At 30.3% G+C, this 20,360-nt stretch overlaps 1 protein-coding gene across 1 annotated transcript in view; it reads right to left on the bottom strand.

Moving 5' to 3' along the window:
- Window positions 1-20,360, bottom strand: part of LOC113371129 (O-acyltransferase like protein-like) — an 86,015-nt gene that overhangs the window by 9,721 nt on the left and 55,934 nt on the right. The window contains exons 2-4 of the mRNA XM_026611775.1: window positions 9,805-9,957; window positions 8,741-9,015; window positions 39-268 (exon numbers count right to left, since the gene is read on the bottom strand). Of these exons, the coding sequence (XP_026467560.1) occupies window positions 39-268; window positions 8,741-9,015; window positions 9,805-9,955 (656 nt within the window). The 5' untranslated portion in view covers window positions 9,956-9,957. The remainder of the gene's footprint in view (window positions 1-38; window positions 269-8,740; window positions 9,016-9,804; window positions 9,958-20,360) is intronic.

Raw genomic sequence — 20,360 nt, 5'->3', positions numbered from 1 at the left:
CTTTATGGTATGAAAATAAAATATTTAAAAAAGATTACCAGGCTAGTATGTTTCCTCTAGTCCATTCTCCCTTTTCGCGATCGTTGTCTATCATATTTCTGGTTTGGCACATTTCAGGGTCAACACGCACCCTAATTCTAAGACCCGTGTTTTCAGCATATGGTCGGATTGATGTAGCTAATGAAGCTTCTACGTCATTTGATGTACACGCATTTGGCACACATAAAGCCCAACCTGTTTGGGAAAATCTGGGGACTCTGTGTCCTGGCTAAAGATAAAAAATATATACTTATTGTTTATCTTATTCCAGTTCTGAAATTCGAATTAGTTAATTTTTAAATCAATTAAATAAGTAAATCAATTAGGCTGCGTTAAATAAAATAGATATTTGTGAAATATTTATTGCTAACAGTTACTGCTTATTGTGAAAAAGAAACAGATTGCAGACTAAAAGTTAGTTATTGATAGATCTCACATAATATATATTAATCTCATAGATTAATATATATTATGTTAGCATATAATTATGATACTGGATACTGTTGATAGTTTTTGAATACAAAACTTATAGTTTCATAAAGCTCCTCAAGTTTGTACTTAAAACTAAATAAAGCTGCAATACCGTTTATTAAATTCGTTTTAATTATGAAATTATTTATTTCAAATAAGTTCTCCTGAACTTAAGCCACAGAGATATGTTTGTAAATGTTATGACAAAATAAGTTTAAATTTGCGTTCTTGCTAATTTGGCTTAAAAAATAAATTATGCTTTATAGATTTCTTTTATTAAAACGGTTTTTGATCAGTGATCTGTGTGTGTGGTTTTAAAAGTTTTGATCGAAAAAGGATGTTTCAACAAGAATATGATTGAAATGGCATAAACGCTCGAATCTTGTAAAAGTTGTTTCAAAAATTAATTTGAATTGGAACTATTTCCAAGTATGAACATAAAAATCGTTTTTTTAATTTATCAGCACACAAAAAATTAAACTGTTGCGCCTGATAGATCTCAACAAAAATTTTACCTGCGAGTGAGTGTAGCATAATTTTCAGAGATTTTTGAAACTTAATTTAAATATGGTCAAAATAAAAGCTAATATGACAAAATATCACAATTTTATGATGATTTTATAAAAAATAAACTTTGTTGTTGAATGAAAATAATTAATGCTATTATTAATTACCCAATCTGTTTATTAACAAATTTATTTATTATATTAATTTACTCAAATATTTTTATAAACTGTAAAATTTTAAATGGCTTGTTACTAAATGCCGTCTTACAAATTTGAATGTTTTTAACAGACCATCATTTAGCATTAATATTAAGTAACTTATTATTTATTTTTTCTTATATCTTTACTATTTGTATAATATTTTGAATTTAATATGCATCTGACTACACATTTTTAATTTAGTTTATAAAAAAACTTGATTAAATATTAACATAGTCTAGAGTAGTACATAAGTGTTGTAACGGCAAATTAATGGAAGTTTTCACTTTTCATTCTAACATTTTTATATTGCTAACAAACCTTAAATATGATGAAGAATAAACTTAATTATTTTCAAAGTATCGATCTATATTCGATATGGACTAACAATAATAAAACTATTATTAAATTTGTAATATTTGTAAAATCTTACAATATGTATATGTCATACATTCATTTTGGGCATTTTAACTACACGTATGTTAACATGTATGTTCTCAAAATTAGTCAATAAAATAAGAATCCAAAATTTTTGGTGTAAAAATTCACCGTAGTTAAGGTTTCTCATCAATATAAAAACTGTTAAAATAAAAAGTGAAAACTTTTATTAATTTGCCTGTACAATACATACTACTCTTGATTATTTTAATATTTAATCAAGTTGTTCAATCAACTAAATTGAAAATGTGAAGTATATTAAATTCAAAATATAATGCAAATATTAATAAAACTTTTCATGAAACAAATAACAATTTGACTGATGTGGTCTAATGGGCTGATTTTTTTCTGTTGGGATGTTATGGATATTCGTATTCATTATTTTAAAACACTAGGTCAGTTACATTATGTTTTATTTATGCAACTAATGATCAATGAATTGTTATTTACTCATTGTTTTACTATCACATTATATTATCATTATCTTATCGTTCATTGTTTTCTAAATGAATTTCTCATAATCTTTATCTTAGTTGTATCTAGATAATTAATATACCATATCGTATAGATCTGAGATGAAATCTGCCAAATTGTTTGAAGAGCTTGTATTATAATGTTCATATTTTTACATATTGTAAGAAGTTTTAAAATATGTTAAACTCAAAAAATATGGACTTTTCCAGCGTTTACTAAATTAAAATACTTTTAAGATATGCTTTTCGAAATTTACTTCTTATTACTTATCTTATAAGTGCTTTTAAAAATGCGATTTTGAAGAAAAACCATCTTCCAACATAGTACGTAATTAATGGCACTTTTAGTAGATAAATCATCTTCTAAAATAGTATGTAATTAATGACACTTTTAGTATAAATAATTTTAATAAATGTTTATTTTATTAATATTTTAACTTATATTTTAAACAGCTTTAAAATCATTTTTAGATACGTGAAATTAATCAAATGTAAATAAAAATATAAAACTATTCAAGACTCAAAATAGATAATAATAGAAAAAATCCTTAATATTGCAGAGAATTATTTTATTGTTATTATCTCACTTAATTTTTTTAAGAATATATTTTTGTTATATATGTTATTATATATTATTATTATATTGTTGAAATAATATAAATAATACCATTTCTTTTCATAATAATATTGCACGGTCAAAGGTTCTATTAGTTTTCGAACTTTTAATTTTTATTCTTAATTCATTGAAATTTTAAAAAGATTGAATTATTTGAATCATATAAGACTTATGTTACATTTTAAGTTCTATTTTAAGACATGAAATTATGAAGGTTTCATGGAATACATGGAATACTTAATTAATTCGTACATTTTAATATATGGAATATTTTTTTTATATTTATTGGAAATTTGAAAAATATCAAATTATTTCACGCAATTTCATAATATCCAATTATAAGAAAGCTTGCAATTTTTGGATCAAAGATATGACTGAATTTAAAAAATAAAAGTTAATTTAATTATATAACTTTCCATAACTTTCGTTTTAACAGGTCATATCAGTAGAGAAATAAATAAATTCATCAATTATTTATTTAAAATCGTAACGCTTTTACTATTTCTTCGACCTCGTTGGGATCTAGCAAAGAAATGAAGAATATCTTATTTTATGCATATTTTATAGAGTTTTTATAACGTGTATGCGAATTCGACACATTAACATTTTTTTTTGTTTGATCTTGAATGAAACCGGAGTAAGGTACAAACACCTGATTCGGCCTCGAAAATAATTTCACTTTCATTTAATAATCAAGTAAGAGAAAAAACTGTGTCAAATGATTAAATGATTTATACTTGTTTGCTACGAGATATATTCATAAATATTTTTAATTATTATGTACCCCAAATGTATTTTGTTGAAGCAAGAAAATGCTATTTTATAAACAAGTTATAAGATTATGCTAATAGTACGAAACTTCAAATAATGTGTATGTTTAGTACATAATATACTAAATTAAATTCATAAGTCTTCTTTTTATTTTAGAGTATATATGAATTTTTGGTTATAATATTTACTTTGATTTTACACTAGACAAATTTTCTGATTGATTAATATAAACTCTTGGTGCATGGCATTGTGCCTTAAAGCAAATTGCCGGAACATTCCTTATCGGAAGTTAAAATTTTTAAAAGCTCACAACAGATTAAATTTTTTTTAGAACATTCATTTTTTGAGAATTTTGAAAACGTTCGAATTTGAATATTGTAAATTAATGATTGTAAAAATTAAAAACTGTTTTTTTTTGGAAATTTTGAAATAGAATGAAGTGTTTGATACCCATTAATGTCGGTTGATCCATACTGTCAGAAACATTTAATTTAAGTAGAATGCTCTTTGAATAATTCAAATTCATTGATCCGAGCTCTTGAAAACTTGGACGATAAATTGTATCCATACATACATACATATACACACACCCATTTTTTTTTAAGATATGCCAAAATGTTCAGAAATCTTCGAAACGTGAAAATATGCAAAAATTATCAATTTCGATTTTTGAACGATTACAATAATTTATATTATGAAAAGTTATTAAAAACGAAGATTTAAGATTGTATTAAATATTACAATATCTTAGTTATTGCAAAAAAAGTTGTCTTTGATTCAAATTGTCGCTGTTTGAATGTTATATGAATTGTGCATTGGTACTGTTCTTTAAATTAGTTAAAAGTTGGTTGATCCGTGTTCTCAAAAACGTGCGGAAAATTGTACCCTCACATACATATACAAGCATACATACATACATGCGTACACACAGGCACACACAACAATCATTTTTTTTATTATATCAAAATGTTCAAAAACCTTTAAAAGGTAAAACTATGTAAAAATTTTCATTTTCAATTTTGTTTGCGATTAGTACTGTAACTTACTTTACGGTATGTTAAAAATTATACATATTATTAAAATCTACATAAAAAATTAAAAATTTTATATGCAAATAATACAATGATACACGATACAACAAGAAAAATAAGATGGTGTTTGTCGTTATATTTAGAACTGTAAACAAGTAAAATTCATGTCCATTTAGCAATAATAATTTGCTAATAATATTTTTTATTCTTGTTTATCCTTTTTGTAAAAAGAAATATAATAGTAAACTAGTTGGTATTGGTATTTTGCCTTGAAGCAAGTTACATGAACTTCCCGATATGTGTAAATAATCGACTTAATCAATAAAAAATAAAATAATTTATGAGTGATTAAAAGTATTCCGAGTGGATTTATTAGATTACACACACATATACCCACACACAAACACATACATTTATTTTTTCTGAAAGGTACCCCAAAATATTCAGAAACCTTTGAAACGTAAAGATATGAAAAATTATCATTTTCGATTTTTTTGCGATTACTATAACTTACCCTACGGGAGATTAAAAATCAGGAGAATTTTACTACTGCCCAATCCGTACCCAATTATTAAGAATCGATACTTAAATCTAGTTAACTTCCCGTAGGGCAAGTTATAGTAATCGCAAAAAAATCGAAAATGAAAATTTTTATATATCTTTGCGTTTCAAAACCTTCTGAACATTTTGGCATACCGTAGAAAAAATGGATGTATGTGTGTGTGTCTGTATGTGTGTGCGTGTATGTGTGTGTGTTCGGATACAAGCTTTCGTCGACGATTTCGGGAACACGGATGAAGCGATTTGAATAATTCAAAAAACATTCGAGTCGTATTGATAAGGAGACGTGCTGATTAGTTTTTGGCAAAGGCAGGTCCAGCTGTTCCGAAGATATGGGACAAAAAGTGCCAAAAACGGTAACTCAGTTTTTAAGAGTGCGATTTGAATAATTCATAAAACATTTTATTTGTATTGACTAAATGAAGAACTGTTTAAATTTTTGGAAAGGATGGTGCAACGACTTCGGAGATATGGAGGAAAAAGTAAAAAAAAATGAGCCATAGAGATTTTAACAATAAATATTAATTTTGTTTACATTCCTATAAGTTTTGTACCAATGTTTATCCGTTAGACAGCGACGCGGCGCTTACGCGCTTCGATATTTTGTCTCTATGCAGTCAAAGCAGTACGATTGCTTTGAAAAAAAGTTCAGAATTTCCAAAATATTTAAAAATAAATTTTTCTTCAAAAAGCCTTTTTTTTTCAAAAAAAGCAATTTTTTGTCAAAAATTTATAGTTTTTTAAAAATCTATTTTTTTCAGAGTGAATTTATTTCAAAAATGTTAATCTTTTGTAAAAATTATAATTTCTGGTACGGGAAGTTCCAGCAATTTGCCTTAAGGCACGATGCCATGCGCCCCACTAGTCTATTTAATTTAATCCGCATTGACCTCGATATAGTATATGTTAATTAATGGAGATTATTGTGAAATGCTTTCACTTCGCATACGTTAAAGTTATGTATTTATGTTAGTAGTGACAATGAAATAGCGATTATTTAATATCGCGTGCATGGAAGCACATGTGCTTGTTTACTCGAAAGCGAAAGTTTACCATTACATTACATTTACACTGCATGCGATGTGTACGCGAATGTCAAGTTCAAATTCATAACATCACGATAAGGAAGTTATTTGAAGTAAAAGTTTTATTTATATTTTGTTTGTTCTCGGTGATATTAAAATATTTTAATTAATAATTAGATGTTTGTTTGCTGTGACATATAAATTATGTTAAATAAATAAAGATTTATATTAATTCCGAAAAATAATGAGGTATTACAAATTCTAACCGTATGCCTAATACCATTGGCATATTTATATTTTTTAACTTCCCTTAGGGTAAGTTATAGTAATCGCAAAAAAAATCGACAATGAAAATTTTTCCATATCTTTACATTTTTTACGTTGTCAAATAAATATATCTGTAAATTAACTAAATGTACTGTGTGTATAGTTTGCTAAAGCCGGCCACAGACGTAACTGTATAACTGCGCAACCTGCGACTTGAACATGTATTCTGTAGCGTCTGTGGGGTGTTTTTTGCGCAACTTGACAGACTGGTGCAAGCGAGTTGGCATGAGCACTTTTTGATTATTTTAATTGCGCAATCGTTCAAGTCGGCAAGTTCATTCGTTGGCCGCGTGTGGCAGCACATGTCCATATTTTTATTTTACATTGTAGCGAATTTATAATACAAGTTTATGAAGTTATCGACAATTAAAAGTTATGAAATTAGCCCTATGAACACTTTGAATTCTCTTCTGATGCTGTAAATATATAAATTAATAAAAAAGATATATTTTTAGGTTATGTTTTGACATTTATTATTTGACATTTGTGATATGCTTGCGCAAGTACTTGAACATAAACTTGAACCGTCTGTGGGCGCTGTGAAAATACGCCTGGTTGCGCATTCATTCAGTTGCACATGCATACAGTTACGTCTGTGGCCGGCTTAAGGACAATAAAACAAAAAAATATCTTTACGTGTCAAAGGTTTCTGAACATTATGGCATACTTTAAAAAAAATGTTATATTTAGTATTACCAAAATGAAGAACTGAATAAATTTTTGGGAAAGTAGGCCTATCGGTTTCAGAGATCCCATCAAAAAAGTAAAAAACATGCTACCTGGCGGTCAAAGATGATCATTAGACATATGCACAATAAATTATCAGACATTTTATAGAGTACAAATTTTGTTTACAATTCTATGAGTTCCGATGTTTATCAGTAAGACTGCGACGCGGCGCTTACGCGTTTCGATATTTTGTTTCTACACAGCTAACGCAGCGCAATTGCTTTAAAAAAGTTCAAAAACTTCAAAATAAAGATAATAAATTATTTCGAATGTAAAAAAAGTTGTTTTTTTTCAATTTCAATATTCTCAAAAATCTAAATTTTTCAAAGAACTCAAAAATGTTTAAAACTTTTTAGCACCACTTGTTAAATATTTTTGAAAATCAAAACAAATCTTTCCAAATTGATGAAACTCAAAGCATTTTATTTATAAAAAATACACTTAAGCACTATATGCCCAATAAATTTGCCATTATTTTGCAACAACTCTTAATTTAATAACCATTATATTTAGCCGTAAGAATTTTAAGCATCATATTTACCTATCAAAAGAAAAATTAAACCTTATTTTTTCTCCTTATAATTCACAAAAATTTAAAAGTATGATTTTTTAAACATCAAATGAGTTTTTTTCCTGTCATTAAAACTAAAAAGAACACATCCACGAGAACTTTTACTACGAAGAAAAAATTATTTTCATATATCTTTTATTTACATACAGGAATTAGAAGTATAAAAGATAACTTTCACTCATTGTCATTTATTTATTATATTTTCATCTGAAAATAGTTCAATTAATTATAATTCAATTTTTGATCCGTTAATTATATAACAAAAATAAATCATGCGATTCGAAAAAAATATTTGATTGAGTACATTATTGTCTAAAACATTTCTCATATTTATTATGTAACTGCTAATTGCGACTCTTATTTATGAATATACGTGCACTATTTTGCTATAATGAATTTTGGTGCCAGTATTAGTTAAAATAATTTGTTAATAATATGATAGAGTGGGGCTTAAAGGTGTGCGAGTAAAACGGTCCACCACCAATATCTCAAAAACAAGTAAAGTTAAGAATTTTTTAACAACAAAATTTGAAAGTAGAGGGCAAAAGATATATAATCAGCCATCATCTTGATTCTTACGGCATTGCTATCGGCAGATAGCATAAATAGATAAGCGTTAATGTTTGAAAATTCATAACAAATATTATTATTTTTTCAGTTGCTATTAGGGTCTTGTAAACTAAACAACAGTGTCTTTAGTTTACAAGACCCTAATTTAATTTTTTAAATATTCGTTTTTCAATTGTTTTTTGAAATGTTTTGTTTATTTTAATAAGTTAAATTCAACAGATTTCTTTAAATATCATTTTCTATAAAAGCATGGGTGGATGGTAAAAAGGATCAACTCAACCTTTATCATGGCAGAGGTGTAAACAATAAAAAATAATAAATTTGATTGAATTTTATTATACTTTTTTGCTGTAAAATACCATTTCGCTGTAAAATACCATTTTTGGTATGAAATTTCTAAACTTTTTTACTTACGTCCTCCAAACGGCTTTGAAAAGCATAATGACTCTGTACCAATTTGTGCAATTTTGCAAGTTTCTCATTTCCTGGCAAGAGATTTTGCGGCAATTTTATTTCTAAATATGCTAAACAATATTTTCCTTGTATAGCATCTTCATGTGCTGTTTTAATATTAAAATATTGTCCAGTCGTCGTTTCTGACTCAATATTTAGGCACTGATCAAAGTCTCCGAATTGGTTGATATTACCATTAAGAATTCCAGAGGATAATTTTCCCGAAGCATCATGCACTGGAAAAAATGATACTGATAAATTTTCTTGTCAAAAAGTTGTTAAGAAATGTTTATATAGTTAAACAAATAAAAAACTGAAATAAAAATACATTAATATTCGCATCCACGAGAATTTAGTAAATATTTGTTAATGTTCCTGATATTTATTATAAAACATCCATGCAATCTTGCTGCAATTTTCCTACAGAGTAAACTCTTAGCATATATTGACCAAAGGATATATTGGACATTATTTGAAGTGATAATAATTAAATAAACGAAGAAAATTTTAATTAAAATTTATATTTTTTATTGACCTCTGGAATATTATTATTTATTGATATGGATTACTATATCGTAGGGTACTCCTATAATTAGTATTACTCCAAAAAATCTTTCAACTTGATAACATATATTCTCGAAGCTTATTATCATTATTATAGTCAATTTAAGACAGTCATTTTAAATTTAAAGAAAATTTCATACTTTGATGGTTAGTGAAAGATAATCTTAATTATTGTTTTATTGTATCTAATTACTTTATAAATTAATAATTAAACAATAATTATAATAATATAGCAAATATTATAATAATCATTGTTTAGATCAACTTACTATAATTAATTAAATCCGCAATGTATAGAAAATCAAGTTTGAAATTTAATCAAAGATAAATTTTTATATAAATTATTTCTTTTAATTATATTATTTGAAACCATACAATTTTCAAACATTGTTTGGTCATAATATGTCATCAACAATATTTAAGTAAAGTTGATTAATAAACTTATATAATAATTAACTTACTTTTCAGTGCCCAAAACTCAAAATTTTGCAATGCTGCCAAGTATTTCTTACTCTGAGAGCGGCATTTTGCTGATACTGTTGGACTTGCTGCAGGATCGAATGGAGGTAAAATTTGCAACCATTTTTCTGGGATCGATCCCAAATTATCCATAACTGAAAAACAAAGCATGTTGTAATGGATTTGATGAAGAATCGTGGATACAAAATTTTAATTTTTGATTTCTTGCGTTACTATTAAATATATTAGATATATTTGTTATATTTCTTGATTGTTCTTGAAATATACATTGCCATCATGATTGAAGCTTCATGTTTGAAAAAGGATTGAATTTTTTTTTTCTTATATTATTACATTGAAAATATTAGAAATCCTTCATATTTCTGTAAAATGTAAATCGATTATAATCAACTACAATATAATTATCAACCTCCAAATACATGATGATCATCTTCTTTGAGGATGAGGAGGTTTTTGTTAATGACCGTTGTCTCTCTTACTAAAATGATGGTGTACTCATTTTTATAAAACTATAATTATACATAAAGTCAATAATTCTTAACAAGGCGTAGTAATTAATTTGTTACTGACAATTAAGTATTATTCAAAACAACCTTAAATAAACTTTAATAGCCATTGTGAAGTGCGGATAATTCTATTCATGTTGACGTGAGAACTACTGTATTATAATTATATGAATGCATTTAATTTGTTATTTTAAATTAAAGGTAAATGACCTTCGTTAAAATGTTACGCTCAATTAGAAATGTGAGTATACAAAGCAAATCTAATGATTTTTACTTCAGTAACATACTTATTGCGGTAAAAGTAAATGTGTAATGCATTAAGAATACGATGGATTTGCGTATTATTTTACTTAAATTAGGTCAAAACTATTGGTGTTTGGCATAGTGCCTTAAGGTAAATAGCTGGAACTTTTCGTACCAGAATTAAATATTTGAGGGGGAAAAATCAGTAATCAATAATTATTGATCAACGATTAATAACAATTGTTTTAAACAATTTCAAATAGACAATTATAATCTCTAAATACTTTATCGTTCATAAAATATACAGCGACGGCCTTATCGCTCAAAACACTTGGAAAGTTCACATTTGCAAGAGGTGCCGAATAAATTCATCTGAGGATATATTTCTTACGATTAGAATAACGCATTTGAAATATATACATTTTCAAACTGTTTTGTAAATTTAAAATTAATATTTGAAGTATAAAACTATGTATATTTTAGAAAATTTAAAAAAAGATGCTAAAAATTTTGAAATTTGCTTGAACCGTATAAGTAATTAACAATCTTAGTACGGAACCCAACAAAATTATAGCAAAATTAGTACACATTTTTTAAAGTTTTGTCAAATATCTGATAATTTCATGTGCGTATGTCTAATGATCATTTTTGACGGCCAAATATCGATTTTTTTACATTATTTTTTGACCTGGCTTGCCAAAAATTTTATCAATTCTTCGTTTTGTAATCTTGGTATTGAGAATTTCGCACAAAAAACTGAAACTAAATTGGACAATTTGATATTTATCTTGCCGATCGATGACTCATTTCATTCTTCACATCATAAAAACAACCGCCGTCTAGTACCAACATAATATTATTTTTCATTAATTCTCAGAATTAGTAATCCTATAAATAAATAACATAGATCTTTGGCAAATAATTTTAATGCATATATGTTCTAAATAGTTTACATTTATGGCAAGTTTGTAGTTAATCATTATTGCAGAATACCTCATTAATTTATCCAAAGATAATTTAAAATTTATTTAGACACATGTTTATACATGCACGCCTTGACTTGAAGCATTTCATAACATACTTGATGTTTTACTACTGGCTTGGTTTGTAGCATAGTTTTCTTCAATACATAATCTACATAATAACATTACTAAATACTGAAATGCTATGTCTGGCATTTATTACATAGAGTAATTTTTATAATGCATAAAGCTCAAGTGGTAAAGTACAAATTCTTGATGTTCAAGTTTAGTTCATAATTGATGTTTCCAGTTTGATATATTGTTCACGAATTCCAGAAAATGTATGGTTGCAAAAAAATTGCCGTATTTCATGGTTATTTTTTGTTTTTGCATCATTTATTTTTATTATTTAAATAATTTTGTAGCTTTTCAAGACGCTCAGTTTGTATACCAAGCTTTTAATCAAAACTAGTTGGTATTGGTATTTTGCCTTAAGGCAAGTTACATGAACTTCTCGAAATGTGTAAATAATCGACTTAATCAATAAAAAATAAATTAATTTATGAGTGATTATAAGTATCCGAGTGGATTTATTACACATCATTGCAAACGACCGAACGAACACGTTAACTCTGAGTATTTTCTAAAAGCAAATTTTCAAAAATTAATAATTTTTATAATTGAACCAGTTTCCGTAGGGCTTTAATGGTTTACTATGTTCAAGACCACTATCGTTATACCAACAAAATCATCTAATTTTATTTTTAACAAACAATAGTCCTCATCAAGATACATCGAGTGGCTTTTAAATTCTTGAAATCGGTCCCGCCGTTCTCGAGAAAACGTCGATTTACGGCAAAAAATCTGTTCACACACACACACACACATACTTTTTCCAAATTTGGTCTCATTCGATTCAGAATAGCTTGAAACATAAACTTCTCCTTCAGGAAGTTAATTATTTATATCGCTCTTATATTTCTAATATATAATGATTAAAATAATATTAAAATATTTATGTAGCTATGGTTAATAATTATTAGACTGTATAAATTATAAAGTTAAAATCTTTGGAGAAACGAGCTCTATGATCTTTAGCTTGTATATTATAAAATTGTAACAATAATAATAATAATAAAATAAATATAAATTTTTAAAATATATTAATTCTCAAGTAAATTAGATGCTGAATGAAGAAATAAACATTATTTTTAGAGAGTACTGAACTTTTACTAATTTTGTTTCTTCAAACTTTGGAATCGTAATGAGGAACAACAAACATGTCCAATTGTAAGTTTTCGAAAATCAGAACTTTTTTTTTAACTATAAATTTAAATTCTTTAAAATCGGTCGATTTTGAGAGGCGTCTTTCTAAAGTGTAACTTGATCAGGTTTGTAAAATAGTAAATTTCTTTATGATTATAATATTGAATAATTTTGAATAAAAAAATAGAAACTTAAAAATAACAAAATTTTTGCTAGACTAATAATAAGTAAGTTCAACTAAAACGAAAACTTGGGACAATTGTGTTATAGTTTTTGTTTTTAGTCCTAGAAATGTCATTAACGGTTGCGAATTCAAAGTTTTTAAATAAACAAAATTAGTAAAAATTAACCACAATATCCGAAATATCCGTCATAATTTAACCTACAATCAAAGCTTTAAGTTGAACTTAAAAGCTCAATTTCCAAACATGATGAAATAACTTTCAACTTCACGTATGGTAAGTTATAGTTATCGCAAAAAAAATCGAAAATGACAATTTTTATATATCTTTATGATTCATTTGGAATACCTTAGAAAAAGTGAATTTATGTGTGTGTAAGTATGTATGTGCGGATATAATTTTTCATTCACGATTTCAAGAATACGGCTCAACCGATTTGAGTGATTCGAAAAACATTTGATTCATATTGATAAGGAAACGTGCTGATTAGTTTTTGTCATGTCTAGCCGTTCTGAAGATACGGGGCAAGAAGTCCAAAAAATGGTGATTCAATTTTCGAGAGAACGGAGCGTCTGATTTGAATTATTTATAAAACATTTCATTTGCATTGACAAAATGAAGAACTGGTAAAATTTTTGGTAAGGCGGGTCTAGCGATTTTGGAGATCCAATAAAAAAAGTTAAAACAAACGCCATTTGGCGGACAAAAATGATCATTAGACATATGCACATCAAATTATCAGATATTTTATAGAGTTTTTAATAATGAAAATAAGTTTTGTTTACATTTCTATGGGTACCGTATCAATGGTTTTCTGTTGGACTACGACGCGGCGCTTATGCGCTTTGAAAAAAAAGTTCAAAATTTCCTAAATATTTCAAAGTATAAAAAAATTCAAATTTTTCGAAAAGGTTATTTCTTTTCAAAAAATCTAAAATTCTCAAAAATCTATTATTTAAAAGTTCTAAAAGAATTGAATTGAACAATTTGTCTTAAGACACAATGCCATGCACCATTACTTTTTTTCTAATTTTTGCAGGACAGTTAAGGTCAATACTACCACCTCATTTCTGGTTGACGTCAAGGTCTGGGTAATATTATTACCCTGCACATTTAAAGTCATAAATAGTATTAAAGCATAACAAAATAACGCAATATTTATTTAATCAAATTTGCATATTTACTTTTCTTCTTTAAATATTTATTCTCAATCCTGATGATCCCGATTTTAATCTCTTACGTACGTCATCAGCGTATTCTATTTTAAGAAAAAAATTCATTTTGATCGTTTTTTGAGAAGATAGCGTTTTTATTTTTGTCCACGCGATTCATCTTATTTCCAGATCGTTGAACTTCTCGAGAAAAAAATGCATTGCCCGGATACCGGTTCTTGCATTTAATATTTTTTTCTTGCCGGACTCTATCATCTTCTGACCGGCTGTCCTTGGCGTGATAACTATGCGAGACGCATCCAGATGCAATCAGATTTTTGCTAAAGAAATTCGCTTACGCATTCCTCGAAAGTAATAGAAATAAATAGCCTCGGTTTGGCGTAGATCAATGATAACACCGAATCACGTCTTTTAGAATTCTTTTTGACAAATTATGTAATTTGCATTATTCATTATATTTATTGATATGGGATAGAGCGAAGCTTAAAGGTCCCGGGTTTAAAGGTTCACAATGTTAGGAATTTTTTAACAAAAATATTTGAAAGTAGAGGGCAGCCAGCTATTACCTTGATTCTTACGACTTCGCTATTAGGAGATAAACGGCTATGTTTGAAAAACTAAAGTATTTTCTTTTGTTGTTATTTTTTTTTGGTTGTGACCACTGTTGTTTAGTTTATGAGATATTAATATAATTTTCAAGTATATGAAATTTAATTATTTTTTAATATGTATTGTTCTTCTTAAGGGGGTATTCTAGTGTTGAGCGATGAATTTTAGGTCATTTTCAAAGTGTCGTGAAAGAAAGCAATGAATGTTTTTACTCTCCATTTTTTACCACTTGTTTATTAATAATATTAAAATACAAAATAAAAATTAAAAATTAAAAGAGTTCGGCGGTCTCAAAAAATTGGCACCTCAGTCTTGACATGATTTCAGCCCTCCTAGCCATCGGAAATGCAAAAAATAAAAAAGATTATTATTAATCTATAATGATGTCGCAATCGCCCGAACTAGCTATGAGTAAAAGAAATTATTTTTTACAAATTGGCGACTGTTTGAAAAAAAGTGTTTTTTAACTGTTTTTTGAGTTTCTCGAATTTTTTAAAAATAGTAAAAAATGGAATTTGGAGATAATCTTAGTTCGGGCTATAGATAGGTCTATAAACAAGACTCTCTCAACATTTCAAGTGAATCGGTCGATTAAAACTCGAGAAATCGTGTCAACAGTACTGAAAAAGTTTGTTATGAGAAAAACGCATTTGAAGTTTTGCGTGAAGCCAACAGTATGGAGACCGTGTCAGTAAAATGCCTATATCTCCAAACATATTTCAAATTTTCAAAAACCTTCTCGTACCCATATTCTTAGATAGTTAAACTTTGAAAATATGAAATATAAAAAAAATCGATTTAATTTTTTAATTCTACACTAGAATACCCCCTTAAGTTAGATTCAATAGTTTTTTATATACCCTGTATAAAGGTTTACCTGTGGGGGGTGGACCAATTGAACCTTTGCCTTGGCAATTCAATTCAATTCAAAGACTATATATTTCAATATATAAAAGTATGTACATTGCATATTATAACATGGGTTTATTACCCGTAGGTATTGTATCCTTCATTGGATTTGGTTTTTCAAACAATAATTAAAGTATATGTAAAACTTTTTGACAAATCGTGTGGCAAAAAAGAGGAAAGAAACTTTTTCCCCCCAAAAAAACCACAAAGCAATATTTATAATAATAGTTAATTATACAAATAAAAAGAAAAACAAAAATAAAAGATTTATTCTCATCCAAGTATCAATTACCGCTATGGGTCGATCAGTATATATTTTGGCATGGCGTGATTGCCATACCAAATATCGTCTCTTGTGTATTGGCCGAGGCCCGCGATGTTAACATTAGGATGATCCCCACATTTTAGATAAAAATTCTCAGTGAGCTTTTTATAAAGTCTAGTATGGTTGGTAAGTCAGTCTGTTTGTGTATGTATTTTGAAGAGTAGTAATGTCTAGTCAGTGGGTTCCTTATTTTGTTGAGTACGAGTCGTAGTGTCTTATTTTGTAATGTCTGTAGTTTTCGTAAGTTACTCTTAGTCGTCGCGTTCCATGCCGGAGCGGCGTATGTCAGTATCGGTCTTATTAGTGTCAAGTAAAGTGTTCGCTTGTTCTTCACGCTTAGCGGGCTGTTCTGGTTCAAGAGAGGTCTCAGTAGATTCAACATCCCGTAAGCCTGTCCAATTTTTGTATTAATATGTTTTGTGAAGCTGAGTCTATGGTCCAGGGTCACACCAAGATATTTGACATCCTTCGACCACTCAACTTCACAGTCCAATACTTTAATTTTGTCCAAGTCAGTCAGTCTAGTCATGGCATTTTGGCTCTTTGTAAATAAAATTGTCTCCGTATTTTGCGGATTGATTTTAATCTGCCATTTGTCAGTATATTTCATCAGCTTGTCTATGTGTGTCTGTATCTTTGTAGTCAGTAGCGTCGGTGATCGTGATGATTTGTATATGGCAGTGTCGTCAGCAAACGTCAGTAACGTTGTGTCGGCGTCAGTGGGTATGTCGTGAATGTAGACGTTAAACAAGGATGGTCCCAGGATCGAGCCCTGCGGTACTCCCGCCGTCACTTGTTTAACCGTCGAAAGTCCGTTGTCTACTTGTACAGTGAAGTTACGGTCTGAAAGGTATGAGTGTAAAGTTCTCGTTATGTACGGTGGAAAGTTGAGTTGGATAAGTTTATGTACAAGTCCGTCCATCCAGATGGTGTCAAATGCCTTCTCAAAGTCGAGTAACACCAATCCGGTATGGTTTCGTCTGTTGAAGTTGAGTACTGTATTTTCTATGAGTTTTGTCAGTGGGTGTAGTGTAGAGTGTCGTTCTTTGAATCCGTATTGTGTGTCAGGTATAATTTTGTTGTGTCTTATGTGTTTGTTAAGTCTTTTGAGTAGTACCTTTTCGGCTACCTTACTCATTGTGTTGAGGAGGCTGATCGGTCTGTAGTTCTGTGGTATGTCTGGCTGTTTCCTTGGCTTCACTATTGGAAATATGATGGAGGTTTTCCAAGAAGCGGGAAAGCAGCCTTTTGTCATTAGTCTATTTATTATGCGCGTAAGTAAAATGTAGGCGTTCGTCGGCAGTTGTTTAAGTATTATGTTTGTAGTCCGTCCGGTCCTGGTGCTTTTCTGTTCGGTAATTTTTAACTATTGTCTTTATTTCGGAAACTGTGGCAGGGTCTATTCGTAAGTCTTTGTCCCTGTGGAGGTCAGTGAAGTCTTGAATTGTCTCGTGTACGTCTTGTTTCAGGTCTGCGTTTGACATATTGGCATTTTGTTTATGTATGTTTTCAAAGTTTTTTGCCAATATTTCCGCCTTGTCTGCTGGTGTCGTTGCGTAATTATTGTCAGTTAATTTGAGTGGAGGTATGGATGTTGGTTTTTGCGTCAGTCTTTTTGCTGTCTGCCAAATTTTGTGTGGGTCAGTATTTATGTTCTCGAGTCTTTTGGTCCAAGTGCTGTTTCGGTGGTCACGTATTTCGTTGGAAATAATTTTTGTCAGTCTGTTAACATGTTCCTTGAGTAGTCTGTCACCGGTACGTTGCCACAGTTTCTTTGTATGATTTTTAAGTTGTATTTTCAATAAAATGTGTTCTGGCAAGTCGTTGGCTGGTGTTGTTCTTGAGTCTAGTGTCGGTATAGTCTGTTGTACGGCGTCTGTGATTGTCAGTGTAAGGTGTGTTACAGCCTCCTCAATGTCAGTGTTGGTATCGATTGGCATAGTGTGTCGTGTGTTGTCTGTGATGATGTCTCTGAAAATTGGCCAGTTGGCTCTGGTGTAATCTAAAAATTTGCGTTTGGGAGTCTGGTCGACGTCTAGTCTGTCTGAAATGGTCATGAAAACTGGATTATGGTCGGAGTTGAAAAGTGTTCTTGTTATGGGTTCGGATGTTACGTGTAGATTTTTTGTCAATGCCAAATCGATCGTACTGTGGTGGTGCGTCTGTACGGTGGCGTATCTGGTCGGCGTGTCAGGATAATGTAGTTGTGCGTCTGTGGTGTTGTGTTCGGTCAGGTATTCGTAAAGTCTGTTTCCGTTCGCGTTGTTGAAGTTACAGTTCCAAGATGTGTGTTGTGCGTTAAAGTCTCCTGCCATAAGTACAAATCTGTTCGAGTCCAGTAGTCTTTGTAAGTCCGTATGTTCTAGTCTGCTTGCCGGGATGTAAATCGATATTATGGTTACTTTTTGACCTCTCTTGTATACATTAATAGCTGTTATTTCAGAACTGCCCGCTGTCAGGTTTGGCACTTGCTCGTGTCTGATGTTAGACTTAATCAAAATCGCAGTGCCGCCCCATCCGCGTGCGTCCGTCTGTCTGTCGTTTCTGTAAACTTTGTAATTGTTCATATAGAGTCTGTCCGTAGGTTTGAAGTGTGTCTCGTTAATCAGTACTATGTCCAGATCGTATTTGTTATCGTCTGTCTCAGTTCGTCAATGTTGTTTTTAAGTCCATTAGAATTGAAATGCATTATTTGTAAGTCTTGCGATTGGTTTATGGTGATGATGTAAGAAAGTTCAAAATTGTTGTGTATTTGTCGTTATAAGTCATGTTTGTGTTTAGTGTTTTTGTCAGTTTGTATAGCTCACTGAAAATTTGCTTTACCTGGGGATCCGCAAATAGCTTCCTGATCTCGCCCATAGCAGTAAAGAGTCCTTCCGGAGTGTTGAGATCTGGATCTGGCTGGTTGTTTGTAAACTCGACCATTGATGGTGTTGGCCGGATCGGTGCTGGTCTTGGTGATGGTGAAGGCCAGGCCGGTGATAGTGTGGACTGCAGCGGAGGTCGGTATGATGCCCGTGGGACAGGGAGTTGAGGATAATCAGGTTTGAAGTTAGGGCCGGTGTTTGTCGGATTTAGAGCTGACGAGAAACTTCTTGTCAGTGGCATTGGTGTTGGAGCTGGCGCATATACTTTTCTTCTCTTGAGAGTATCGTTTTCTTCTTCTCAATGAAATTAAGGAGTGCGGAGCACTGAGAATAGTTCGCCGGGTGTTCTTTCTTACAATTGACACACATCGGTGCCTCGGTTAGTAGTTTCTTGCACGCACCTGGCGCGTGCATCTCGAGGCACTTTATACACCTGTACTTCATATCGCAGGTGTACGATGTGTGTCCAAAATTCAAACAGTTGTGACACTGTAGAGCCCTATTTTGTGACCTGTATGTCTCCCAAGAGAAGATGTGCCCTCCAATGTTGCTAATTTGCTTCAGCTCCGACATGTCTTGATCTTTCTCCAGAGAGACAATGTATATGGGCAGCTTATGTTGGCTGCCATCCGATAACTTTCGTTTGATCTGTATCACTTGTCTGACTTTAACTCCTTTCAATAAGAGGTCTTCGCAAACTTCAGCTTCGGGTATCGAAGGATGAAGTCCAGTCATTGTAATTTTCTTCGGCAAATCTTTTCTCATCGAGTATGTGTAGAATTGGTAATGGCATTCTCTCACTACCTTTTTAACTTGCTCGTGTTCCTGGATTGTATCTGTAAAAATTTTGTGTATTGCGTGTTGAAAAACTGATATCTAAATTGGATCTTAGTTATGTCTCTGATGTACTTTATTGTTTTCAATTCTAAGTTTGCCTTGATGATGATGGGTGGTATTTTCTCAGGTGTTTTGCTTAACTTGTTCGGTGATTCTCGATTGCCAGACTCGGATGGCTGCTGTCCAACATTTCCTCTGGTTCCTTCTTCTTAGCTCTCTTTTCCGTGACACTTTTCTATATTCGTTCAACTCCCTGTCTGTATCCATGTCCGATCGGTCCGATAGTGCATTGAATTTGTTTTTGAGGGCACCGCTGGTCTGTACCTCCATGCTCATTTTGATCTTCTTCCCAGGCTTCTGCCTGGGAATATCCTTGGGCTCTTCAATATACTCGGCACTGATTTTAAGAAAATAAATCAAAAGTACTTAAAACAAATAAATTTAGAAAAATCACTTTCTAAAATGCGCTTATCCTCTAACCATTACCAACACCGACCCAGTGTTTGGAAAGAGGAGTCAGCAAAAGGCACGTTCACCTTTAAAATTTAGAACACTGAACAAGGTGTATATTACCTTGTAAGTATTAAGCCCGGTGCCTTTTAAAAGGCAAGATTTAGAATCAATTCCGGACTTATTACTTATTTCACAAAATCTATTGA

This window comes from Ctenocephalides felis, unplaced genomic scaffold (assembly GCF_003426905.1).
Source record: "Ctenocephalides felis isolate EL2017-DRISC unplaced genomic scaffold, ASM342690v1 CF-g0.4_SCAFFOLD_01492, whole genome shotgun sequence".
Classification (NCBI taxonomy): Eukaryota; Metazoa; Arthropoda; class Insecta; order Siphonaptera; family Pulicidae; genus Ctenocephalides; species Ctenocephalides felis.
The sequence above is the reverse complement of the archived record's forward strand: the minus strand, read 5'-3'. Positions and strand labels throughout refer to the sequence as shown.